General features: G+C 45.2%; 1 protein-coding gene across 2 annotated transcripts; it reads right to left on the reverse strand.

Moving 5' to 3' along the window:
* Positions 1-678: 678 nt before the first annotated feature.
* On the reverse strand, positions 679-25902 carry PHYH (phytanoyl-CoA 2-hydroxylase). Of its 2 annotated transcripts, none has more exons than XM_082240159.1 (9): positions 25778-25902; positions 21575-21685; positions 20787-20955; positions 18188-18269; positions 16011-16192; positions 14127-14276; positions 13749-13883; positions 2698-2923; positions 679-1738 (listed from the first exon to the last, which is right to left on the reverse strand). In XM_082240159.1, exons 1-8 carry the CDS (start codon positions 25897-25899, stop codon positions 2870-2872), a joined length of 1005 nt encoding a protein of 334 aa, XP_082096285.1. In that variant the 5' UTR covers positions 25900-25902; the 3' UTR covers positions 679-1738; positions 2698-2869. The 2 variants fall into 2 exon arrangements, with proteins under 2 accessions (XP_082096285.1, XP_082096286.1); XM_082240160.1 differs by lacking the exon at positions 25778-25902 and adding an exon at positions 22606-22647.
* Between the last annotated feature and the right edge of the window lie 1361 nt (positions 25903-27263).

Consider the following 27263-nt stretch of genomic DNA (forward strand, 5'->3'; position numbering starts at 1 on the left):
CTCAATAACTTGGGATTCAGCTCCATAATAATTTAGATCTCATAGTACAGGGAATAATCCAAATTTATTATTTGGGAGCAGCTACGAATTTTAGGAAAGCTGAATCACTGGGCAAATTTGCCCTTTTCCTGGCTAAGTAAAATTGGCACGTTCAAAATGAAGTTGTTCATTCTCTTAACTTTGCCACTAAAACATGACAGAGGTATATTGGACACAGGGAAGGAAACTGTTCCATATAAATTTATAAACACATTTTTCTGCCATAAGAAACCACTAAGGTTCAGGCTTCAGTCTGAGCACCCAAAGGATTAACCCTAAAACTCTGGAGGTGGCAGAGGCACGGATACACAAGCAAGACTTGCACCAGCCATGCTGGCGTCTCCTCATGGTGGCTTTAGCATGCCTGTCTGGTGAGGGCTCCTCAGGACCTTCTGCTGAAGGCACTCGGGAGCTTTCCTCCCTAGAGAGCCCTGTCTTGCCAAGGTTCCTCCTTGCGGAGAGGTCTGAAGAGCAGCCTGAGAGGCCAGGGGCTGTTCTAGAATTGATTTCTAGTGGGGATTGGAACTGGAGTATAGCAATTCCTCAAAAATATTACATCCTCTTAATTTCAATGAAAATTCTTATGTAGATGGCACCTTACATGGACTCTGTTGTTATGGAGGGTCTGGGAGCAGGACACTCTTTGGAACAGATATTTAATTGCGTGTTCTTCAATAATATATACTTTCACATACAGTTTCAAATGACACAGTTCATAAGGCTTTTTGCATGATAGTAATTACATTCTTGTTTGGTCATTTCTCTTTCTTAATCATCTATGTAAGTTGAACTTCTTTTAAATTTCACTGCAGTTTCCAAATGAGATTACATCCACCAGTCATTTCTTACAAAGCTTACAAAGCTGACTGCAATAGGCTCTTGACAGTCAAGTACAACACTTTTAGGTCGAGTTTTATAAGGCTGAATACCAAAGCACAGAATCATAGAACTGTAGAATCGGAAGGAACCTCAAGGGTCATCTAGTCCAGCCCCCTGCAAGGCAGGAATCTCAGCTAAGGAATCCATGAGAGAAGGCTATCCCACCTCTGCTTAAAAACCTCCGTGGAAGGAGAGTCCACCACCTCCCAAGGGGGTCCATTCCACTGTTGAATGTAGCCCCTGTGTATGTCATTGGTGCATTCCATTGGTGCAGAAGCCTGTTTTCTTGACTGGTTCAATATGCTGCTGGAGGCTGAGCCAAGCTCTGTTCAGAGGAGAACATGAGAGGAGACCACACAAGACGGCCTTCTGGCCATTGGGGGGGGGGGCCTTTTCTACACTGCTCCCAACTCTGCCGCAGCCTTTCGAGATGGGGCAATCAGAAATGGAGAGCCCTTTCCTGATTAGTCAGAAGTCTACCAGCATACGTGAAGTTCCTATTTAGTTTTTTTTGCCCCAAAGTATATTCCTTTAACTTACATGGAACTGCATTTGCAATTTTGTTCACTTATTCACCCAGTTTGGAGAAAATAATGCTACGCTACTAAGAATACAGGATATGGCTTGAACATTCTGAATCACTGTATAAAGGCAGCTGTTTCAGTGCCTTGTTGAATCATACAGCTGTCTACCATTCTATACTGGATAAAGTAGATCATTAAGTGCATCAATTAAAATAGTTAAAACTGTTCTTGAACTTCAGAATATTGTTTACTCAGAACAGCAGGCGTGTCCAAGGAGGTGTGCCTAGAATTCTCACCTATGCTAGAAAACTGCAACCTGTGCTGCTGATAGAAATAGTACGACTCATGCACATGTTGGCGACTCATATACACACAATAATTAATAAAATGATTATACAGTCTTTATCAATCGTCTGAGAAAAATACAAAACCTTGTACAAAGCCACAGAGACTTGCCAACTACCCAACCTAAGATAAACTCAATGTCTGATTTCAATGGATTTTTCAGGTGCTTAACTCAGTCTTTAGGTAAGTTCATGAAGAGACCAACAAAAGGTAAGTTCGGTGTTGTTCACAATACTGAGAGATGCTACTGGAGTTGTAGATGGATGTTAATGAAGTTGTAGACAGGATGCTGGCGTTTTGCACCTGTTTCGCCCTGGCAGTCCAAGTGATCAAGAGGCCGTTGTTCGCCCCTGATGGGGCCCTTTTACTGGGGCTTGCAGGTAGCACACTCCCAAGGTAGTTTTCCGGGCTTCTTCAGTGGTCTAATCTCAAAGCCTTGATACGTATATTGATATTCAATTTCATAAAGTAAAGGTAAAGGTACCCCTGCCCGTACAGGCCAGTCTTGCCAGACTCTAGGGTTGTGCGCTCATCTCACTCTATAGGCCGGGAGCCAGCGCTGTCCGCAGACACTTCCGGGTCACGTGGCCAGTGTGACAAGCTGCATCTGGCGAGCCAGCGCAGCACACGGAAACGCCGTTTACCTTCCCACTATAAAGCGGTCCCTATTTATCTACTTGCACTTAAGAGTGCTTTCGAACTGCTAGGTTGGCAGGCGCTGGGACTGAACGACGGGAGCGCACCCTGCCGCGGGGATTCGAACCGCCAACCATGCGATCGGCAAGCCCTAGGCGCTGAGGTTTTACCCACAGCGCCACCCGCGTCCCTACATTCAATTTCATAGAGAATACTATTTCTTGGCTTAATCTTAAGAGACTACTACTACTACTACTACTACTAGAATTCTCACTTAAGCATCATTATCAAATATAAACATACCTCAGAACTGTTTTACTGCATAGTAATTGAAAAATATTCAGTGCAAGAAAAATTCTGAACACATCCAACCAAAGGATCATGGTCGCTCTCAGTTCAGGAAGCCAGCACATCATTTTCTAAGTCTGTGGCATCTGGATAAGATTCTATAGATTTATTCGCTCTCCTTTAACAAGACGACTTCGCATGATCCAAATATCCTAAGGACAGAAAAGAACCTTGTTTTGTGCGCAAGTTCATTCCCGCTGCACATACAAGAAGTTGCATATGGAAGGAAGCCCACCACACCCAGATGTTTTGGTTCTGCATGAAGCTTTGCTTCTGAACTGAGGGCTCATCCACACTTTTGCTCCAGATTTCTAGCCAGAGGCCTGAGCATTCCAGGTCTGACAACTTTCCCCCCATTTTCTTACCACTTTCCCTATGAAAACACACTCTTTACTGCTGAACTGAAGGAAATGGCAATGCGCAGAAAACCCTCAGTTCACTGCCAGCAACACAAATCACACCGCATGCCTAGTGCTTGTCCCGAATGGTGTGGTGTGGTAGTGAAAATTGTAATGTGCTATGTAGAAGCTGGGAGAGAGATCAGGATCAGACCTGCTCAACACCCACGTACATGACTGAGTAGGCTACCACCAATGGAATAATTATTCCCAATACCACTATGTCAGACGTATGACGTGAAAAGTTTTTGATGCAGGATGTTCACAAAAAAAAAATTTTTAGGAAACTGCTTGACCTTTATACAACTTAGAATAATATTGATGAAATACTCCCCCCCCAAAAAAAAAAATTTGTCTTATCTGTTATTACAGCATTTCCTTTTTGCCACTTTAATATCACTTTCTTCTCTTTCTCTTTCCACAGTTTATACACCAAACATTTCCCCAGTTTGTAAGTAAATTCAATTTATTTTTGGTTTAGCATAATTCAGTTTCATTTCCTTCTTCTGCATTGTTAACATAGGCAACTGTCTTTGCAGCATCTTGATTTGCCTAGTTGTATTTATCTCAGTTGGAGATCATTCGAACTATTTTTCTTTTAGTCTAATCTTGGACAGTTTTCTGTAGTTTTCTCTGCCCAGTCTCTTTCTTAGGATTAAAAAAATATGTTGTATGAAATAACCTCTGATGAAAGCTTTATTGGCATCCCAAACCATTTATATTCCTGTCCTTGTCTAAGTTATTCTCAAACAATTGTTTCAGCTTATGCTTGCAGCCTTCCACAACTGTTTCTTCTTGTGGTAGTGTTTCATTAAGCCTCTAGCTAAAGAAACCATTTTTCTTTTTAAAAGTAATAATTACTGAATTGTGATCTAAGAAAGTCTTTGGTAATATGTCTATGGAGTTGCCAGTGTCTTAGTTAACCAAATCATATTTTTCTTGAGAAGCATCTGTGTCTTTCAGAGAAATATTTATATTTCCAGATGTCAACAAGTTCCAAATTATCCTTCATTTCAAAGAAAACCTTAGGTACTTTATCCTGGGAAGTTTTAATATTTTTCTTTGAAGTTCTGTCCTGCATTGGAAAGACCACTCCATCCCAGTCAGTTTTCATATGAAAAGTCCATCAACCACAAGCCCACAAGTCCTATATAAAATGTTGATTACTTTTTTTACAGCCTTGGATAGTCACTTCCACCCCAACATATCTACATTGTTCATCAGAGATTATCAGTTTTGGGCAAAAGAACTCCATTCCCCCCCCCCCAATCCTGCAGAGATCAATTCCTCACCAAATTCTTTTTTTTTTTGTCAAATATTTTATATCCTTTTCCCTAATATATGTTTCTTGTAAACAAATTAGATTTTTTAAAAAAGAAATATATTTTTTTCTCTTTTGAGGAATATTTGCTCCATTTATATTCCATGTTAAGTACTTGTAATCCATAGCTGAGAAGGTTATTTTGTCATATCTACAGCTCCCATTTATGTTTCTTCAGTCTAATCCATTTGTATTTCTTCCATTTCAAATTTAAATTTCTCCACAAAGTCTCTTGCTTTCTGTACTGAATCAAGTTGAAATCTTTGTTAATCACTCCCTCCTGTGTGCCCCATCTTGATTGAATTCTTTTCTGCTAAAGTTATTTGTCAAAAAATAGTAGCCTTTTCTTTTTTGCAGTACCCTCAGTGGAATTTCTTTCAATTCAATCACATCTATATCATCAATTTTCAACTTAGTCTCAAAATATTACTGTAAGACTTCGTCTCTGGTTTTCCTTCTAGCAAATTGGACCGAAACATCTCTTGGAACCTTTCTTAAATTTGCAAAACGTGTACAGTGGTACCTTGGGTTACATACGCTTCAGGTTACAGACGCTTCAGGTTACAGACGCTTCATGTTACAGGCTCCGCTAACCCAGAAATAGTGCTTCAGGTTAAGAACTTTGCTTCAGGATGAGAACAGAAATCGTGCTCCAGCGGCGCGGCAGCAATGGGAGGCCCCATTAGTTAAAGTGGTGCTTCAGGTTAAGAACAGTTTCAGGTTAAGAACGGACCTCCAGAATGAATTAAGTTCTTAACTTGAGGTACCACTGTATTAATTTTGTAGATTTTGTCCATTTCTGCCTCCATATCAAGCACATCCTTTTTCAAAAAGTATGCCAGGGAATTAATGACTTTATCCCTAATATCTTCACCCTCCTCTTCTGGAATCTCTCTGAATTGTAGGCAGATCTCTTTTTCTCTCAACTCCATTAATGCCAAATTCTCCAAATCTTTCCATCTGTTTGTAGCTTCACTTCTACTTTCCAGATGTGAGATATGCTGGCAGGTACAGGAGTTTCCCTTTCTCTCTGGAAGCCTCCGATAAGAATCAACGAGCCTCTGACAGGTTTATAGTCTATTTTATTTACACAGAGGCATGGAGCCACCCTCCTTCAGCATCTCAGTTGGTCCCTCTGCATCCCCGCCCCTTCCACTGCCCCGCTCTCCCACCCTGGTGCTTCTGTTGAGACTTCACCCTTTCAGACCTCCTAGTGCAAGGGGAGGGAAGGAGGTCCCCACCGCTCTCAAAGGGGACCTCTCCCAAGCAGTGGCTCCCTCCTGGTTGCCTAGCTTCTGACTCAGAGTTATCTAGCTCTTCCCCCGACTGTGCCGTCTCTCAATCGGCTGCTGGGAAAGTTGAAGGAAGAGGGGGGCAAACTCTCCCCTTCTTCTTCTGTCAGAGGCTGCTCTGTCTGTGTCTGCATTCCTTCATCTTCAGAGTCAGAGCAGTCTCTGGCATATGAGTCAGACCAGCCCCTGACACCAAAGCCTACACTTTTTATTTAATTGCTTCATTTCTACAGACAACTGTGCATAGGAGTCTTCTATTTTATTAAGTGTTCCTTCTAAATCTTGCCAACTTTTCATCTATTTGTATCCAAATGGTTCATATTGTTTTTGATTTCATTCATCTCTAATTTAAGAGATTTTGTTTGCTCTGCCATCATCTGCTGAAAAATGTCAAAAGGGTCAAAAGGTATCAAAATATGTTTTTATTTCCTCTGCTGCCTTTTTCTTTCTGCCTGGCGTGCTGAGTATTCGGAGTATAAAAACAAACCGTCTTTCTTTTAAAGCCAACTTCTATTTTTACCAGCTGTTTCTGCTTCGCTTATTAAGAATGTCAGCCCTTTCTGTCTCTTTACTGCTCTCATAAAAACGTCAGCAACAGGACAGCTTCCCTAGATATCTTGTTCTGGCTGCAGCATCAATAAATGTAGCCCATTTAAAATAAACCGATTCCATTTTCACAGAGGAAATTTCAACTGGCAAAATAGCTTTTATATTCTTAGGCACACTTTTGTCAAGAAAATAAATAAATAAATAAATAAAAATAATCCACTTAGAACTTAACACAGAAACTCCTTTGTTTAAATCTTTCTTATCTCAGATCATAAATCAAGCCTTTTGTCTTCATTCAGCAGCTTAAACAGCAGTCCTCCTCCCTTCTAAGTTGTAGAAAGTAGATGGCTCACTGGATGTAAGTTTTCACTGGCAGATGAAGAAACTCACTTAAGTTGTAAATTATTTTATTCTAAAAATAATTAAGAAAGAGAGGTGTTTTGTGGATCCAGTGTCCATATTGGCTGTTGTATCATTTGGGCAAGGTGAAATTTCCTCAAAGTCAGGGTCTCCAAGAAGACTTCTCTCCACCAATCTCACCAGCTCCTTTTCTGAAGGGAAGCTGAAAGCCAATATTGGTGTCTGTCTATCATCAAACACCACACAACCACCACAGACAGATGAGCTGATGGAGATAGTCCATCGGCCACCATCGCTCCCCTGAAAGTTTTTCCTTTGTTTATTTTTTCTTTCCTCTTTTTTCTTTCTCTTTCTCTCATTTTTCTTTTCCTCTTTTTCTTTGTGTTTTTAGTTTATCTTTTATATTCCAAAAATATATTGGGTATTTGATATTAACTGTCAGGGGTTCAGGAGCAGAGGCGAGGGCAAGGGAGGAAACAGAGAGCGAGGGGGAGGAGGCAGAAGAAAGGATGAGTGACGACGACGACCCGAGATCTCCGAGTCTGTCCAGTGAATCAGAAGATTCACAAAGAGGAGCACCAGTGGCAAGGGCAAGGGGGGAGACTAGGGGGACACCCCAGGAAGAAAGAGCCAGAGGGGACTCAGAGGGGAGCAGTTGGAGATCGGGACCTACGTCACCGCCAGAGAGTAGGGAAGAGGAAGAGCGCCTGGGAACTAGCGCTGGCAGCTCACAACATGAGGGAGGGCACGAGTCAGGAGTGGCCACACCTTCATCGGGGAGCGAAGTGACGGTTAGACGGAAAGTGGAAGGTTGGGCGCGCGCGCCAAGTTCAAATGCACAGGAAGGTGGCGCAGTAGGCAGCCCGGAAAGAGAGCCAGGTCCTAAAGCCCGGCGCAAGGAGACAGGGGAGTCAGGGGGGTCAGCGTCAGAAGAATCCCGGAAGGGAGAGACCCAGGGGGGCAGAGGGACCCAGAGGAGAACTGTCAGGCGGAAAAGGTGGAGCAGGGCTAGGATATTAAGTTGGTGCGCAAGGGGCGGAGACTCAGAAGGAGCTTCGCCGACCTAAGCATAAGGCGTAGGGTTGCACGCAGCAGCTCAAGAATGGAGACTGTAACTCAATAAAGACTTTTAATCAACAACCGCTGGCTAGCGTGATCCTCTGTGAGCTAGGATCTGGAAGTAACCCTGACAGTAAGCTCCTTCTCATCAAATTGTGGACATCCACGACCTCGCGGAGAGGAGGGAAAGCGGGTGCCTACAAGAAAGCTCACGAACGGTAGACAATATGACGGCCGAACAGCAAATAACGGAACTCAGAGACGCGGTTTCACGACTGACTGCCGAGGCGGTGGCGTCCAGGAAGAGAGAGGAGGACGCAGCGGCCGCCTACAGGGATCTCCAGGTCAGGTTGGACGTGCTTACGAAGCAGGGGCAACAGACACCCAAATCAGAGGGGATTGGGTTGGGGAGACGCACAGGCAGTCTGGTCTCGCACTTCGATGGGAATTTGCAACAGTACCCCAATTTTAGAGCAGACGTAATGTGTGCACTACAACTACTGCACAAAGACTTTAGAGATGAACAAGAGAAAGTGGGGTTCATCATGTCCCATTTGCATGGAGACGCTAAAGCATGGCTGCGCAATTTGTGGAGGGATAAGGATCCTGCGCTCCAAAATGCGGACGCCTTTATTAAAGCGATGGATGGCTGTTTTTTATCAAGCATTGACGTGGATCTTGCCCGAAGGGAGGTGCACGGACTAAGACAAGGGAGGGCCAGCGTACGGCAATATCATGCCCGCTTTTTCGCTTTGGTCAGTGCCCTGGAATGGGACAGAGATTCGGCTCCCGTCAGAGACCTTTTTTGGGAGGGCTTGAACAGCTCGGTGAAAGATGAGATTGCGAGGGGGGAGAGACCCCGGACCACGCAGGAGATCGTTCAGAGGGCGCTGGCGGTGGGAGTGCGGCTGGAAGAACGTCCGTGGAGCAGGGACGAAGGGCGCAGCGGGCGCGAACCAGCCAGGGGCTCCTCCTTCCTTCCCAGAGAAGCAGCGCGTGCGCAATCCACGCCCCCAACAGGGGGAGGGGTGGAACCGATGGAGGTTGGGAGTGCAAGGGCTCAGTCAGCAGCCAGAGCCCTAGCACCGGCAGCAGTGAAAGCGAAGCCTCCTAGAGGGAACAGGAAGTGTTACATCTGCGAGGATCCAGGCCATTTGGCGAAAGAGTGTCCCCGGAGGCTCCACAAGCACACTGCAGCCTCAGCAATGGTGACTGCAGCAACGCAGCAAGGAGAACCACAGCAGGGAAACGACGATGTCTGGCTGGAAGAGGAGGCACTGGGGCCCAGCCAGACGTGTCAGTGAAGCAGTCCCCAGAGATTTTACCGCCCATGGACCCCCTCCCGCCCAAGCCAGTAGTGAGGCTCACCGCATCGCTCCAGCTACCCAATGGAATCACCATGGACGTGCCAATCACCGTCGACTCGGGAAGCAATGCAGACTTCATAGGGCAGGACTTTGTCGACCGGCACGCTATACAGTTGCTGCCTGCCGCGCTGCCACTGCAGGTTGTCACGGTGGATGGCAGGGAGCTGTTAGGGGGGCAAGTGGTGAAGCAGACGCCACCTATGGTGCTGCGGCTTGGAAATCACAGGGAAATCATCAGCTTCAACGTCACTCAACTCTCGGACACGCCTATTGTATTGGGCATGAGTTGGCTGGACAAGCACAGCCCGACGCTGGCTTGGTACCAGAGGCAGCTGACCTTCGGCTCTTCCTTTTGTGCTGAACACTGCATCATGCCCCAGCAAGAAGGGGAGCAAGAGGAGTCACAGCTGCTGCTCGGCACGCTGCAAGCGATTCCCCACAAGTACGCAGAATTTTTGGAGGTTTTCTGCGAGAAAGAGGCAGACAAGCTACCCCCCCACAGACCATATGACTGCAAGATTGACCTGCTGCCGGGGGCGGCGCTGCCCAAAGGGAAGCTGTATTCCATGTCTGAAGACGAACTGCAGGAACTCAAGGAGTTCATTGATCATAATTTGAAACGCGGTTTCATCCGAGAGTCCCAGGCAGCGGGGGGCAGTCCTGTATTCTTTGTGAAGAAGCGAGACACGCCCCAGAAAAGGCTCGTGGTGGACTACCGCATTTTGAACAGTGTCACCAAGCCGTCGGACTTCCCCATGCCCCGAATCGACGACCTCCTCGCGAAAGTACGCAAGGGCAGCGTGTTCACCAAGTTGGACCTGCGAGGGGCGTACAACCTGATTCGCATGCGGGAAGGAGATGAGTGGAAGACAGCCATGTTCACACCCCTGGGCACCTACGAATATAGAGTTATGCCTTTTGGATTGCAAAATGGCTCCCACGTTTTTCAAGCTTTCATGCATCACGTGTTGGCGGGGCTCCTCTACAAGACGTGCGTCTGTTTCTTGGATGACATCCTGATCTTTTCGGAATCGCAGCAGGAGCATGACAGACACGTCAGGGAAGTGCTGAGCAGGCTCCAGCAACATAGGCTTTACGCCAAGCTGGAGAAGTGCCAATTCGACGTGACGGAGGTGGATTTCCTGGGATACAGGTTGTCTGACAAGGGGCTCGCCATGGACAGCGCCAAGGTTCGAGCGGTGTTGGATTGGAAAAGCCCACGCAACCGGAAGGAGGTCCAACGATTTGTCGGCTTCGCGAACTTCTATCGCAAGTTCATCAAAGGCTTCGCTATGCAGACTGCAGCCATTACAGACACGCTCAGTTCCAAGAAAAAGAAGTTCATCTGGACAGCGCAGGCGGAGCAGTCCTTTCAGGCACTCAAGCGTCTTTTCGCCTCGGAGAAACAGCTGCTTCATGTCGATCCTAGCAGGCCGATGAGAGTTGAAACAGACGCCTCGGACAGGGCCGTCGGAGCAGTCCTGCTGCAGAAGGACCCGCAGGGGGTTTGGAGGCCCGGAGCATTTTACTCCAGGAAGCTCAGCAAGTCCGAACAGAATTACACCATCTGGGACAGGGAGTTGCTGGCTATTCATGCAGCGTTCAAAGCATGGAGGCACTTCCTGATTGGAGCCAAGCACACGGTGCAGGTCTGCACGGACCACAAGAATCTGGAGCACTGGCGCACGGCACAGTTCCTGAACCAGAGGCAGATACGTTGGGCTGAGTTCTTTGCGAATTTCGACTTCCGAATAGAGTATGTCCCGGGGGACACCAACATCATGGCAGACGCGCTATCCCGTAAGCCACAGTATCTGGAGGACGCCACGCCAGCGGCCGCCATGCACATCTTCGCGCCAACAGTGTGGGCGTGCGCTGCGGCGACAGTGGACCTGGAGGCGGTGCGACAAGCGTTGCAGAATGACTCTTTCGCGCAAGCAAAGATGGCTGAGATGCGAAGGGGCACGGCAGCGACCAACGGGTTCCAGCTGAGAGATGGATTGCTCATCCGCAAAGGGGCCATCTACGTGCCGGGAGACGAACTTCGCGCCAAGGTACTGCATCAGCTGCACGACGCGCCCACTGCCGGGCACTTTGGCAAGGAGAAGACGGTGGAATTAGTCGCCAGGGATTTCTGGTGGCCCGGAATGAGAGGGGAGGTCGCGGACTACGTGGCGAGGTGCGACACCTGCCAGAGGGCCAAACCAGTGCACAGACCGCCGGCTGGACTGTTGGAACCACTGCAAACTCCGGTCGAGCCATGGGAGAGAGTCGCCCTGGACTTCGTCACGGATCTGCCCAGCTCGAGGGGCAAGACGGCCGTGCTGGTGGTGGTGGACTTGTTCTCCAAGATGGTGCATTTCATCCCGTGTGCGAAGGTGGCCACGGCGGAACAAACCGCCAAACTGTTCATAGACCACGTGTTCAAGGTTCACGGTCTGCCACGGTCTATTCTGTCCGACCGCGGGCGGCAGTTCATCTCGAACTTCTGGCAGAAGCTGATGGGCTTCCTAAACGTCAAGATCAACCTGGCGTCGGCGAGACACCCGCAGACCAACGGGCAAGCGGAGCGGGTCAATGCCATCATGCAGCAGTACCTGAGATGCTATGCGAATCAACAGCCTGCGACGTGGGTGGATTACCTGCCGCTCGCCGAGTTCGCCTACAACAACACGAAGCACGTGTCCACGGGGGTCACGCCGTTCTTCGCCAACAACGGGAGGCACCCCAGAACCTTCCCGGGACTGGAAAGACTGGTGGAGGGGGAGCCGCAGACAGCAGATGCGTTCGCGTCGGAGTTGCAAGAGGTTCACGATCAGCTGCGGCGGCACCTGGAGCTGGCCAAACACGCATACAAGGTGCAGGCAGACAAACACAGAAGGGTTGGCGAAGAGATCCAGGTGGGAGACTGGGTCTGGTTAGCAGCCCACGCAGTGCCGGCCAGGTCGTTGGCCAAGAAGAAACTAGGGCATAAGCAACTGGGGCCCTACCAAGTCGAAGAGCAGGTCAACCCGGTGGCTTTCAGGCTGGCGCTTCCGGAGGGTTCCAGAATGCATCCGGTGTTCCACAGATCGGTGCTCACTCCCTACAAGGCACCGCACAGGTTTCAGGAATCCGGCACGGCGCCGAGTCCGCTCCGAGAGGGAACCAGGCAACGGGGAGTGGCACAGGAGGTGCGCCTCAACGAAGTCACGGAGATTTTGGACTCCAGATGGGGGGAAGAGGGGGTAGAATACCTTCTCGCTAAGGAGGGCACCCCGGCCAATGCCAACAGCTGGGTGCCGGGCTACGCTCTAGATGAACCTCTGCTCAAGGAAGAGTTTCATGCCCTCTTTCCCCATAGGCCAATGCCGGCGGACTTTTTCGACGACTGGCTTTTCACACCCACGCTTTCAGCCAGCACGTTCCGGGGGTTCGACTCGGATGAGGAACCGACACGAGACGCCCGTTCCCCGGAGGGGTCACCCTCGGGATCTGCCTCAGAACCCTCGTATTGGTGGGATGATCGACCAGAGGAGCAGTGGCGCAGGAAGTGGCTGGAGGGTCCAGGACGAGCTACGCCTACAGAAGGAAGCGAGGGAGAGACCGACATGGACTTTTTCGGGGACAACCAGGGTCTCGAGCACGGCGGCACGGAGATGGAAGCAGAGGTGACCGTCGTTGACGAGAGCAGGGAGGAAGAACCGGGAGTCTGCGGATGGAGGCCGGCCACGGGAAGCGAACTGTACCCGACATTCGTCCCTTTGACACTGCAGCACCCAGTTCCCGCACCGGAGGGAGGGGAGGGGGGAAGGGGGGGCTTTGAGGGGGGGATGGATGTCAGGGGTTCAGGAGCAGAGGCGAGGGCAAGGGAGGAAACAGAGAGCGAGGGGGAGGAGGCAGAAGAAAGGATGAGTGACGACGACGACCCGAGATCTCCGAGTCTGTCCAGTGAATCAGAAGATTCACAAAGAGGAGCACCAGTGGCAAGGGCAAGGGGGGAGACTAGGGGGACACCCCAGGAAGAAAGAGCCAGAGGGGACTCAGAGGGGAGCAGTTGGAGATCGGGACCTACGTCACCGCCAGAGAGTAGGGAAGAGGAAGAGCGCCTGGGAACTAGCGCTGGCAGCTCACAACATGAGGGAGGGCACGAGTCAGGAGTGGCCACACCTTCATCGGGGAGCGAAGTGACGGTTAGACGGAAAGTGGAAGGTTGGGCGCGCGCGCCAAGTTCAAATGCACAGGAAGGTGGCGCAGTAGGCAGCCCGGAAAGAGAGCCAGGTCCTAAAGCCCGGCGCAAGGAGACAGGGGAGTCAGGGGGGTCAGCGTCAGAAGAATCCCGGAAGGGAGAGACCCAGGGGGGCAGAGGGACCCAGAGGAGAACTGTCAGGCGGAAAAGGTGGAGCAGGGCTAGGATATTAAGTTGGTGCGCAAGGGGCGGAGACTCAGAAGGAGCTTCGCCGACCTAAGCATAAGGCGTAGGGTTGCACGCAGCAGCTCAAGAATGGAGACTGTAACTCAATAAAGACTTTTAATCAACAACCGCTGGCTAGCGTGATCCTCTGTGAGCTAGGATCTGGAAGTAACCCTGACATTAACTTTATATATCTTTCCCCAAACTTTAATGGGGCAGGGGAAACAAGAATACATACCATCAAGGTGATAGGTGAGTCTGTACCATACTTTGCTCTTGCAGCATCTACTGCTTCTTTCTCCATGTTCTCTTGAATTGTACCTTTCATGTCAATATAGTGGCAGTCAGAACTTGCATAATGACACGAAATTGTCTGCATAAAAAGACCAATATAACTTATTTATTTTCATTTGTAAATGCATTTCTGCAAAGGCATGCATCCCATATGGAGGATAGCTTTTACCCCTCACCTCCAGCCCTCCAACAAAGAAACATAGAAATAATAAGGTGCAACTTCAGGTTTTGATATTAATAGCTCAAACATGGGAAAGCCTTGACTTGAACTGAAGGGGGGGGGTTAGGTGTTTAATACCTGCAACCTTAAATGGCATCTTACCTTACGAAACCCTTCAGTCCTGTTCATTCCAGAGCCATGGATTAGCAAGGGATGGAAGAACACTGTGTCTCCTTTCTCCACAGCAACGTGAACCCTTGAAATAGTTTTATCATAATCACGCACTCCGTGGTACATCTTGTTTACACCACCCTGGAAGTTCAATGCATTGAATTATCTTCTTTATCCTAAAGAACTTAATCTTTTGAAACCTCCACACTTCAAAAACTTTTAGAACTGATTTATAAATATTAGGTCTATTTAGTTGGATGAGACCAAGGCCTGATCCAGCTGAACAGTGAACAGTGATGTCCCTTCAGAAGCTGACATGCTGAATGTGAAGCTGAAGGCCCTCCTGCCTCCTTCCCCCCTTGCGTCTTGTATGGAGATGCCTGCTGCCACCAAACATGGATGCTCTGGCTTGCATTTGAGAAGCCTATTGCCCAGGATCCGGTCTATTTAGTTTTGTCTAAGCCATTTGAGTCCATGGCCCTCCCCACAACTGGTGGCACTGAAATAGAGAACGTTTATTTGGTGAAATAAATAAGATGCTAAAAGAAAATATTGTATTCTCCCCCACGTTGGTATCTTTTTCTAAGGGAGAGAATAAAAAGATAAAATGAAAAGATTTGCTACATTACCTTCTTATTGTTGCATGTATATTGACTGCCCAAAGATGGAGAACACTGTCTCTATGATGGAGTAGTATATGGGAAATTGCATTACATGAAAATCTTATCTGCAGCCCCCTGCCCCCTGCTGCTGCTGCTGCTCCACCTCCTTCTCCACAGGCCCCTGCTCCCCATCTTGAAGGTGGCAGGGAAGTAAAAGGAGGCTGGAGATCTACCAGCTGAGGAACTGCTTCATCTCACCTCATGGGTGGGCTGGTCTGTTCTTGTTCTGATTTCTTATGAGGGTAAAGGTAAAGGGACCCCTGACTATTGGGTCCAGTCGCAGACGACTCTGGGGTTGCAGTGCTCATCTCGCTCTATAGGCCGAGGGAGCTGGTGTTTGTCTGCAGACAGCTTCCAGGTCATGTGGCCAGCAGGACTAAGCCGCTTCTGGCAAACCAGAGCAGCACAGGGAAACGCCGTTTACCTTCCCGCCAGAGTGGTACCTATATATCTACTTGCACTTTAACATGCTTTCAAACTTCTAGGTGGGCAGGAGCAGGGACTGAGCACCAGGAGCTCACCCATTGCGGGGATTTGAACCGCCGACCTTCTGATCAGCAAGCCCTAGACTCTGTGGTTAAGACTACAGCGCCACCTGCTGGTACTCTCCACTTATTTGTCACAAAAATCTAGCTAACCAGCTTTATCATTTTTTTCTTGTGAATGTAACATCCAGTGCTAGCCCTGATTTGATTTGGTTTAGCTTTAATGTGTCTGTCTCATAATTTTTCTTCTTCTTATTTTGGTTATATGGGGGGGGATCAATAAAAATACATTTCTAGAAAATGCAACTTGTGGAGAGGGCACGATACAATTGCCTGTAAGTGCACTGATCTCCAGCTGAGACTTTTCATAGTTAACTCTGTGTCATGATGGACATTCAATAACTTTGGTTGGACTTGTGGATGTCTCCTGGATGGGTGGATCCCAGTAACAACAAAATGTCATCTGTGAGGCTGCCTTCAAAGAGAGTTTGGAAACTTCCTACTGGTGCAGAATGCAGTCACCAAGAGCTTGGAGGTGTGTGTGTTCTGATCATATGACATCAGTTCCATATCAGTTGCCCTGGCTGCCTATTCATCTCAATTTAAAGCCCTCTTTTTGATTGTAAGGATCATACCACTCAGTTAGCAAAACTGCTATTGGCTACCTCCAAATTTGCAGATACTTCCATCCTCCGTCCCTCCCTGTGATGAAGTCATAAAGAAATTACCTCCCACTCAGGATAATCATGCTGTTTCAGAGACCCCTTATGACTTCCTGGCCAAACTGCCAGGCATCCATTTCTGCGATCAATCTTCTCCATGGCAGTCCAGGCACAAACAATGCGATCTGCAGGCCGGAATGAGAAGTAGTGCAAATCTTGGTGCATCGGTTGGCGAGAGGTCTTCTTTCCTGCAAAAATTATTTGTATTAGCTTTCATAGTACAGATGCAGAATTAGTTAAGTAAATACAAGCACCATCTTCCAATACTTCTCATGTAGAGGTGGTGCAGTTTTGGCTACACCTTCACTGGCACTCAGAGACTCAAACCAGGACTAGTAGTTCTGGATTTAAGCTGGCAATGGCTGTACACACCCATCTATTGTAGTGATGGCATGGCAGGAATGACCTATAAATTTTGGATTTAATTTCAAGTGGACAATACAATGTACCACAAATACCTAGGAATTCATACTGGTGAAATTACATTAGAGTGACAATGCAGAATGTTTTGCCAGGAGCATAATTCCACTGAAACCCTATGTAGGAGTCAGCCATCATAAGGGTTGGGTTTCAAATAGCTACATGCAGTACCTAGTCCCAACCATGTTCCACCCTCCCTCTGCTCTCTTTACCAGAGTTACTCTAGCCCAGGCATGTCCAAAGTCTGTTTTGGGGGGCCTAATCCAGCCCGCCGGTTGGCTTAATCCGGGCCCTGTGGCAGTTTATTTCCAGGGCTATAATCATAAAAAAGCTCAACAACTTCAATCCTAAAAAAAGGTTGGTCGGCCCTCATGCATGTTCACCTCATCAAATCTGCCCCTCTTTGAAAAAAGTTTAGAATCTGGAACACCTGGTAACAACAACTGAAGAGTTATATTCCTAATAGCAGCCCTGAAAGTGACCCAGATGAGATGGGACCCAGGGATTCCTTACTTTTCCATATACCGGTACTTTACTATCTTAATAATTTAATTTAAATTTGATAACCCACTTTTCACCGTCTAGGCCTCAAAGCAGCCCACAATGATAAAAACACACATTTTCTCATTCTTCAAGTTTCCACCTGCCAGGTAACGCAAGTGCCCCATGAGAGTGTCCCCCTTATCTTGATGCCCTGACTTCAAAAGATCTATATCCCACTTCAGGGAGTTCTTCCTCCCCACACAAACCTCTACTATGGAGAGGAATGACACCAAAATCCCTGGAACTGAACCAAAATCCCTGGAACGGCTGACGGGGGCCTGAAGCAAAAAGAGCTGCAGGGTCCTTCCTATACGTGGTTTTGTAAAGAGGTTTAACCTTTTTGGTCTTCAGTTTTTGGAGAACTGAGTTTAATGTTCAAAGTGGACCTACAAATCTCTCTCAAACTTGCATTACTTGGGATTCTGGACACTTCTAACTCTCAAAAGGAACAGTTAGCATTTGTCCTATTAGTGGTGTGTATAGAAATTTCAAATTGCTATGCTATAGCTTTCTGCAGTTTCTGTAAACATTGAAGCCTGGTATTCCCGGATATGGACAATAGCCTTTGCTGAAAAACTAACCTACCAAATTCATGCAAATAAAGAAAAACTGAGTCCTTACCTTTTCTACAATACTTGGCAAATGTTTCTTGAATATATGCAACAACATTGTAACAGGAACCCACCACAATCCAAATAGTAGAGAGACTATTTGGACTAACTCTCAGGAATAAGATCTGATCTTCTGTGATACTGTGGTTGGTATGTTGCGACATGTGCTGTACATGTGATATTCAGTGGAAAATGAATAAAACCTTTTAAAGAATGAAATCAGGCAGAGGACTGCAAGAAAGGGGGGGGAATGAGGAAGAGAGGATGGCAAGGGAGAAAAGTGTGCCACAGTCACGTTTGGCTCTGTCCATGCTCACAGATTATACCAAGAAGGAATAAAACAGGAAACAGGAAAAATAAAGGTCCCACCTCTGATTTAGAGAGTACCAGTACAAAATCTGAGAGAAGTTAAATCAAGACTTGTATCAGAATGAACCATGTTGTATACAACTATACATCTTCGTTTAGACTTGCATCACAGTAGCTAACTCTCTAAGTATACGTACAGGACCTTGCAAAAGAAAAAAGGGCAAGTCCAACAATATTTACATACATGCTAGCATTCTTGAACAGAGTATTTTATTTTTCATCCGTTCAATTATTTCTTACCAGAATCCGGAGGCTTATTTATCAACATGGCGTGCATAGCCATGATGTTTGGTCCCGTGAAGCATTCGACATATTTCAATATCTAAGGTGAAGAAAGTTTCTCATGAGATGCTTATTTAAACATGCTAAAAATATATTACCCCTTATATTTCATGGGCAAAATTCAAGTGAATACGCATGATCAATACACCAGTGTTGAAACAGCAAACAGTGCTATGCACTGCTGAGAGACACCAAGGCTCGGAAAAAACCCAATATGGAGGCATACTGGCCGAAATACTGGGAAATAATAGAAAACATTGGAGGTAATTGGAGGTATGCAGAGGCATACTGGCCGAAATATTGGGAAATAATAGAAAACATTGGAGGTAATTGGAGGTATGCAGAGGCATACTGGCCGAAATATTGGGAAATAATAGAAAACATTGGAGGTAATTGGAGGTATGCAGAGGCATACTGGCCGAAATATTGGGAAATAATAGAAAACATTGGAGGTAATTGGAGGTTGCAGAGCTTTGAAAAATTAAAGGATAAGGTGCAAAATTGGTTACACTATGCCCAAATTAATGAGGTCTTTAAGCTAGACAAAAAAACAGGATTCCAGGTGGAAAAATCGAAACTTGAGACAGAGTTGTTAGAACCTAAGACCAAGTTATTATCGAGAATGTATAACTTGCTGCTTAAATGGAACACTCAGGATGAGACAGTTAAATCAGCGATGATAAAATGGGCTCAGGACATTGGTTATAATATCATGTCTGAAGACTGGGAGAGGTTATGGACCACCGGTATGAAGTTTACTGCATGTAATGCTCTGAAAGAAAATATTATGAAAATGGTATACAGGTGGTACATGACCCCGGTCAAGCTGGCTAAGATATACCATTTGTCCGATAATAAATGCTGGAAATGTAAGGAAGCTGAGGGGACATTCTTTCACCTTTGGTGGACTTGTCCAAGATTGAAGGCCTTCTGGGAAATGATTTATAACGAGTTAAAAAAGGTGTTCAAGTACACCTTCCCCAAGAAAACGGAGGCCTTCCTTCTGGGCATTGTCGGCCAGAAGGTGTTAAAAAAGGATAGAACCTTTTTTATGTATGCTACAACAGCAGCAAGAATCCTTATCGCTAAGCATTGGAAGACCCAAGATTTGCCCACACTGGAGGACTGGCAGACGCAATTCATGAACTACATGGAACTAGCCGAGATGACTGCAAGGATCCGAGACTTGGGAGAAGAGGCAATGGAGGAGGACTGGAAAAAATTTAAAGACTATTTGCAAAAGTATTATAAGTTATATGAATCTTAAGATGCCGTATGACTTGGAATGTTAGCCCCAGCAACGAAAATTTAATTATTTATGAAATTGGATAACATTTATGAAAGAATCAAAGTTTAAATGGGTAAAAATGACAACATGTTATATTTTTAGAGTAAATGGAAAATAAGAGATTTAAACCTAAACTGCAATTGAAAATACAAAGAAACATACGAAATAAGGGTATAATTTGCTGATAACTTTATTGTCAAGAATGCACTATGTGGGAGATGTGGGGAAGTCCAAAGGAAATTTGAAACAAGTTGTTGAAATGGTTGTGATTTTCTGTTTTTTTTTTATTTCTTTCTATTCTTTATGTTACTTCTTTCTTCTGTTCTTTCTGTAATTTGGAAAAAATGCAATAAAAATCATTATAAAAAAAAATAGATATCCCATTGAAACTAACAGGAATTAAACTCCCATCCAGCAGTAAACTGTCTGGAGCTACCTATTCCTATGGCACAGAGATTCATTTAAAAAAATTAAATCACTTTATGTTGAGTTATACTTAACATGACAATTAATAGCATGTCACCATAGAGCTAAGGTGAATGTTTCATTAGAGCAAGGGTTTTTCCTTGATCAGGAAGTGCCCTCTGCACTTCCCCAAAATGTGTTCTGGGTTTCCCCCCAGATTTGGAGGTGGAAAGGATACATGCGGGGGGGGGGGGGATTCCCTTGGGCTAATGCTAATGCTTGAGCTAGATTGAGTTGGTTAAATATCACACACAGTGATCACCACTGCAGAGATGCCTGATTTCACTAGACTGGGTACACTAGACTGGGTACAATCTGCAAAAGTTAAGCTCTGCTTAAAGCATCTATTGAACGAGACAAAATAGCAGATCAAATCTACTGCTGTATTGCTTCCTTAATTTAAAAGCAGCCATATGGAAGTGAGGAAGACGTATTTTGAATAGGACTGCAGCACCATGTGATGGATGTCATACTTTGCTCCTTCCCAGGCCATATTCCCAGTGTAAATCTCTTATTCAGTTTAAGGAGGTGAGGGAAATACGGAAAGACTCTGGTACCAGGAGGAAGTTGCTTGCTTTTTTCAATTCACACCTCTGGCTGCTTTCAACTTTTATAAAAAAAATATGGAGCCATGGGACATCCTGTTCCCACATCTCTGGCATCATTTCACCGTTGGTGTCACTTGGCTTTTGTTATATTGTGCTGTTCCTGATAGAAAATGACTGCCTTACTATGCCAGCAAGTTAATTAATGAAGTTTCCTATTTTGTACAGGTCTTCCCCGGTGGCTGCCCCCTTTTTTAACCTGAGGCAATCTACAATATCTGAAGAGCTTCTCATGTTGCTGGAAATCCTGTATTTTGGAAACTGTTTTATGATCTAGAACAAACTCCGACTTGGAAGCTGAAACATCTCTCATGACCACCAGTCCAGGGACAATCACTTCCTGTCTGCAGATCTTCATGAACTCATTTCTGAGGAGAGAATTCAAAAAAAGTTATTCATGGCAAAGTTTGCTATGCTGTTTAACCATGTTATTGCCTTTGTAAATTAAATTAAATCAAATCAAACTGGATACTTCTATTGTGCAAAATCATGGGTAATAATTTTTTTAATTTATTAAATTTGTATACCACCCATCATCCATAGTTTTAGAAATCCACATAACTCATTCTCTGTGAGGCTTTGAGTGTATATTTATAAGTGAATTATGCCTCATATCAACTGGCTGGATGTTCTTGTAAATCCAGGGGGAATTTTCATTTGGAGTGGGGCCCTTCCTGCGGCCTTCAGGTCTTGCTTGGCAAACACAAGCTCCTGGGCACACCTCAAGAGAGACCTCTGGACTGCAACCAGTGTGTTTTAAACCACGGGGGGGGGTCAAGTACCACGGGGGGGGGGTCAAGACTGACCCAAGGGGGGTTGAAACAGGATCACTACCACCCTGCAAAGCTATGGAAAAAGAGATGAAGAAATGGGTCCTGAATGCATGTTTGGGTGAAAAGTGAGTCCTGGGTCTGAAAAGGTTGAAGATACTTGTTTTAGACAATCTCACTACAGTATATGTGATTAGGACACATGGCAACAGTTTACCTGAAATGTTCAACATCCTCATCCGAGACCAGATTTTTTATGACGAGATAGCCGTTCTCCTCATAGAAATCCCTTTGCTCTGGGCTTAGAACATTATTATCTAAGGTGTAACTGCGGAGATAGGAACACACACTGGATAAGTTCACAGGGCAAGGATGAAGTCTAGGAGATAAGCGCTCCCTGGGAACTCTTCTGCAGCCTCCAACACACCCCGGAGTCTCCTGCAGCACAGAGGAGCTCTAGGGAAAACAGGCAGGTCCATGTGGGAGGGAGTCCCTGAAGTTTCAGGTGTTGCAATTGCTAGCTGTAACCTGTCCCCCCCAGTAGGTAAGAAACAACCACATCAGCAAAATACGTTTGTATTTCATGTTATATGCCGCTTTTGAGTGCTGCTGAGATAGAATTTGGCATATAAACAAAAAGGGGGTCTTTGCATGAAATAAACTATTTCGGTTGCAATCCAAATATACTTAGCATGGATTAAGAGATAATGAATGCAAAGGGACTTGCTACAAGACTGAACTGTGCTATTGGGTTATTTAGTTTATACTATGTGCCCTATCTTTACTTCACACAGAGATGCTGCAGGGAGCTATTGGGAGAGCAGGAGCTAAAGAACAAAAATTAGACAGCAAAATGCTGGTAAACAGAGGGCAATGGTTGCTGCATCCTGCATCCCAACATTTGCTACTCTACTATTTCAGAACTGCAAAATCTGCAGGAATTCAGAGCAATGTGATGGTTAATCCACCCCAAATTATCAAAACCTCACCAAATTCAAGCTTGGAATTCTAGCTAATCCACAAATACACTGATGCAACCATGCCCATAAGCTTACTGCTTCAGAATAGCAAATTCCACAGGACTCAGGTGAGGCAGCAATTTGATGGTTAATGCACCCCAAATTATCAAAGGTTCACCACATCCAAGGATGGAATTCTAAGGACATTAAACATGGTTTCCTTTCATTGCCACCATCAACATAACATATCTATTTTTTAATAGAAGAAATAATTTAAGTCGTCACTTACTGGTATTGAATTGGGTATTTCACTGTAGTAAATTGGGCTGAAGTTGGAAATCGTGTCTGGAGCACATGTTAAGGAACTTACATTTGTTTTATTTAGATTATTATATATTATTGTGTGATATAAAAAATCAGAATTGATTCTGCATCATAATAACTATTGATATGGTAGAGGAAATATAATATACTATATTAAGTTTAAATTATTATCCATATTTATATCCAAGCTTTTGTATCACTGGTTCCCTTCCCTGATGCAAGTTAACTGCATAGGAAGGGGGCATTTTAATGTAACTCATAAACTGCATTCTAAACTCTGTATAATGAATATTAGAGTTAAAACTATCAATGTTTGTTATCAAAACTCTGTTAAGTTTTTACTAAACTTCAAAGGTCACCCAGGCAGCAACTTATAATGGCAAATGGAAAACTATTTGGGGAAAGCAAATATTTTTACAATAGTGCCTTCCATATTGGCACTTTCTAAATACCAGCAAAAACACCAGATGGAAAACAATTGCCAAACACAAAGTGATGTCTTCCAAGAAAATTAAGAAAAAATACCGTTGATAAAACACCAAAATGAAAAATCTACAAAACAAAAATGGAAACTGCTGGAAGCCACAAATACTGGCAAAACTGCCTCTGTGTGATGCATTAAATACCCTTCTGTATAAATGAGTTTATTTGTATTAATATAAAAAACTTTTTTAAAAAGAATGTCAAAGTCAAATGGCATGTTTACAATATTACAGTCAAGAGCATCATAGCCTTGGAATGGACCACCAGGGCTTAATCACATCATTAATTATTTCAACAAAACTCACAACAACTAGATTCTGGAGAACTTGGGACTCTGACCTTATGGAAGTCTGGCATTGGCAACTTTGGGACTTGGCAGTCATGGAACCTGTAAGCTTTGAGCTTGTAGAAAGACGCAGACAATTCTTTAAGCTATTTAGACAGGTTTTATTTCTTATACAGCAACGACAGAACCAGATATAGACCACTGTGCTTCATGGAAACCTTTGACAGGACACTTTTCAAAGACAGACATGGCTGATGTAATTGTTTTACTGGAACAGACCAAAGCTCTGCTCTTCTTTTTTCCCTTGTATTGGGTTGTACTGCATTATTTGATACTTGAAATATAAATATATAGATATATAGATATACGGCCACAATGGTGTCTGAGGACTTTCTGGGGCAAAGAAACTATCCAGTAAACGCAACCTGGAGAGCTGGGAACCTGGTGCTTATTAACGCATGTGGAAATGGCAGTGCAAGAAGAGAAGAGCGAGAAATCATGGGGCTGAGCAGTTTTCTGCTTGTTCCAAGCTTTTTGAGCAGTTTGCCCTTGTCCTGTCACTTTCATTAGGAAAAGCCACTTTCTAGTGATAAATCAGAGCACACCTGATTGCTGTTTGCTCCAATTCAGCTGTAAAGATCAGGTTTTCCTGGGGGGAAGCTGTGGGGCAAAGGCAAGTCTGAGGGCTTATCCACACCTCTGCCACTTTTCACCAGGAAACTTGTTATTTTGGGCTGAATTTGGTTTTCTGCAGATTGCCGTCTGTTCCCATTTGTTGCCAAAGAGCAACTTTTCCGGGGAAAGCAGTGAGGCAAAGGCAAAACCGCTCAGACCCTTGGCTAGAGAGTGCAGGACAAGCACAGAACCACTCGCCGCCCCCCGAGGCAGACTCGCCCTTGGCTCCCCCGCCGCCTCTCTGGCTTGCAAACCCGCTTCCAACTTCTCTCCCCAATCTAGGATGGCATTCTGCATGTCCAACCACTGAAGGCATCATGCTATACAGAAAGCTAAAGGGAGCTGCTCAACCTGGATTCCAGCGGGAAGCCATTTCAGCCCCCATCGCCGCCCGCCCTCCCTCCCGGCCTGGACGCGGAGCTCGGCCCAAAGGATACGGGGCGCGGCGAGGCGGCGCCGGGGCGCAGGACGGGGCGCAGCAGGGCGCGCAGGCGGAGCGCGGCGGGGGCGCCGGCCATGGCGAGGGGAGCGGCTCCTCTGCGGGAGAGAAGAGAGGCGTCGCCGGGCGAAAGGAGAGCGGCGCCGGGGCGCCAGAAGAAGCAGCATCGGAGAGAGGATCCCGCGGCGGCCTGGGGGGCTGAGCCAGTCTAGCGCAAGACCCCCCCCCCCGGTCAGGGGGCGGCGGCGGCGGCATCCCGCCAAATGGGTTCCAGACCAGTACTGACCCTGCTGAATTATTACTGCTCCACAAGGAACTAAAATACTGTTAAAAAACCTCTGGGTTTAACACGCCAGGGGCCAACGAATAAAGGGGGGGGGCAGGTGGGCCCCGCCCCGCATCACCAGCCACAAGATGCGGCACATGATGCACACCATTGGAAGGGCAATGCCCATCCACTTGGGAGGCCGCAGCCCCCTCAAAGATGTTATTAGGGGGCTCAGCCTCCCCCGTTGGCTCCCATGAACATGTGCAAAGTCCGGCTTCTCTCAAGCTGCAACACGCCAGGAAGTGAAAGGCATGGGATTTGGTGGAGATGAGGCTACATGCAATTTATCTTATGTCTAATTAAGTTAAGTGTTAAGTGAAAAATAAAGAACCCAACTCTGATGAAGATGCTGAAGAGTCCGCACCTTAAAGCAGAGCTTTCCAGACTGTGTGTCAGACGTGTTGGTGTGTTGGTCGCAGTGTGCAGGTGTGTCACTCGAATGCTCCTTGCGCTGATCCTGGGGCTGGAAAGGGGTTAGTTGAGCCTCCTGCTTGCTAGTAAAACTGAATTACTGTGTTGCGAAACGATGCATGTCTAAAAAGTGTGTCACCAAAATGAAAAGTTTAGAAAGCTCTGCCTTAAAAGTCTGCAGTGTCTTATTTTTGATTTCTCCTTCTCTCTCTCCATCACAGAAAGCATAACTGAAGGGGCTGAGCACATCCCCATTATCATAGTGGCGATTCGGATTTGTCCTCCATGACAAAACGGTCATGGCCAATTTTAAAGTTCTTTTTAGTATCTTCTGTTACGATACATATATTGGAGGCTAATCGAGTCTCTACACAAAATGGCTGCTCAAAAATGTGTTCTGCATGCATAGTTGTTCTCTATAATAAGGAACTGTTTATGAATTTACAATAGTGTCTGCCTAGAAGAAGGTTGAGAGCACAATCCAAGTAGTAATAGTAATAATAATATCAAAATACCTGAGTGTTTCGATTGGAGGCCTTGATCCGACGAAGCCTGGTCCCCGTCCAGAAGCCTCACTGAGATCTTGCCTCCTGAAGAGCCTATGAGGAACTGAGCCGCCTTTCATAAGTCGAATCATAAGACATGACACACACACACACCCCACACACACTTCCTGGCTATATTGTCAGAATGAGATTCATTATATATTCATTATATGCATTACATGCGGCAAAGCTCCGCCCCTGCTTCATTCTAACATTATCAATGTCAAATGTTTATTTAATTAATCTTCTAATCTACTTTTGCCCCTGCCCAGCTTGTTGCTTGTTGCTTGTATGTTGTTCTGCTTCTCTCTTTGTACAGTGAAAAATACTGAAATGGCTTATGTTATAAAAAGGCCTGGGGAAAGTTTGCTAAGAGTTTCGAGAATTAACCACAAGAGTGGTGAAAGCTGAAATTTTACCAAAGACACTGTCAGATCATAATGCCACTGTAATGGAATGGAAAAGTAAAAATTTAACAACGCGAAGGTGGAGAATGAATGACAGCTTGCTAGACAATACAGAGAAACTAGATAAAGAACAAACACATATTTTGAATTAAATTTAAATAAAGGTACTGATATTAATGTAGTTTGGGATGCAAGCGAAGCTGTTATGCGAGGATTCTTCCTGCAACAAAACTCTATTCTTTATTTATTTATTTTATAAGATATTTATTAAGATATTTTTAAGATATTACACTACAAAATGAAAATGAAAACTCTATTCTTAAGAGGAAAAAGGAAAAGAACAAAGAAGAAATATTAAATAAAATAAAAGACATAGAAAAAACAGATGGTTAGGGAGCCAGAAGACCCAAAATTAAAACAAGCACTTAAATTGTTGCAAACGCAACTATCTATGATTATAAATCAAGAAGTGGAATGGAAAATTAAACGATTAAAACAACAAAATTTTGAATCAGCAAACAAAACAGGAAAATGGCTGGCCTGGCAATTAAAGAAAAAACAAGGGCAGAACTTCATAAATACAATGAAAGATAGTAATGAAATAATAGATAATCCCAAAGAAATAATGAAAGTTTTCTATAAATTTTATAAAGAATTATACAAAACACCCAAAGAAAATGAGGAAAAAATAAGAACTTACCTAGAGGAACATAAATTAAAGGCAATCTTGCAAGAAAGAAGAGAACAACTAGAAAGACTGATTTCAGAGGAAGAAATTATGGAAACAATTACACAAGGGAAAATGGAAAGGCACCAGGGCCTGATGGTATACCAATTAAATATTATAAGAAATTAAGCCAACAACTAATTCATTCATTAAAGGAAGTAATGAATAAGTATAACGAAGAAAGGGCAGATTCCAATGACATGGGAAGAAGCGTTTATTACATTAATACCTAAACAAGGAACGGATCTTACAAATGTAAATTTTTTTAGACCAATATCACTGCTTAATAACGATTATAAATTGTTCGCAAATGTATTAGCAC

The sequence above is a fragment of the Podarcis vaucheri genome (assembly GCF_965113315.1).
Source record: "Podarcis vaucheri genome assembly, chromosome: 10".
Taxonomy (NCBI): domain Eukaryota; kingdom Metazoa; phylum Chordata; class Lepidosauria; order Squamata; family Lacertidae; genus Podarcis; species Podarcis vaucheri.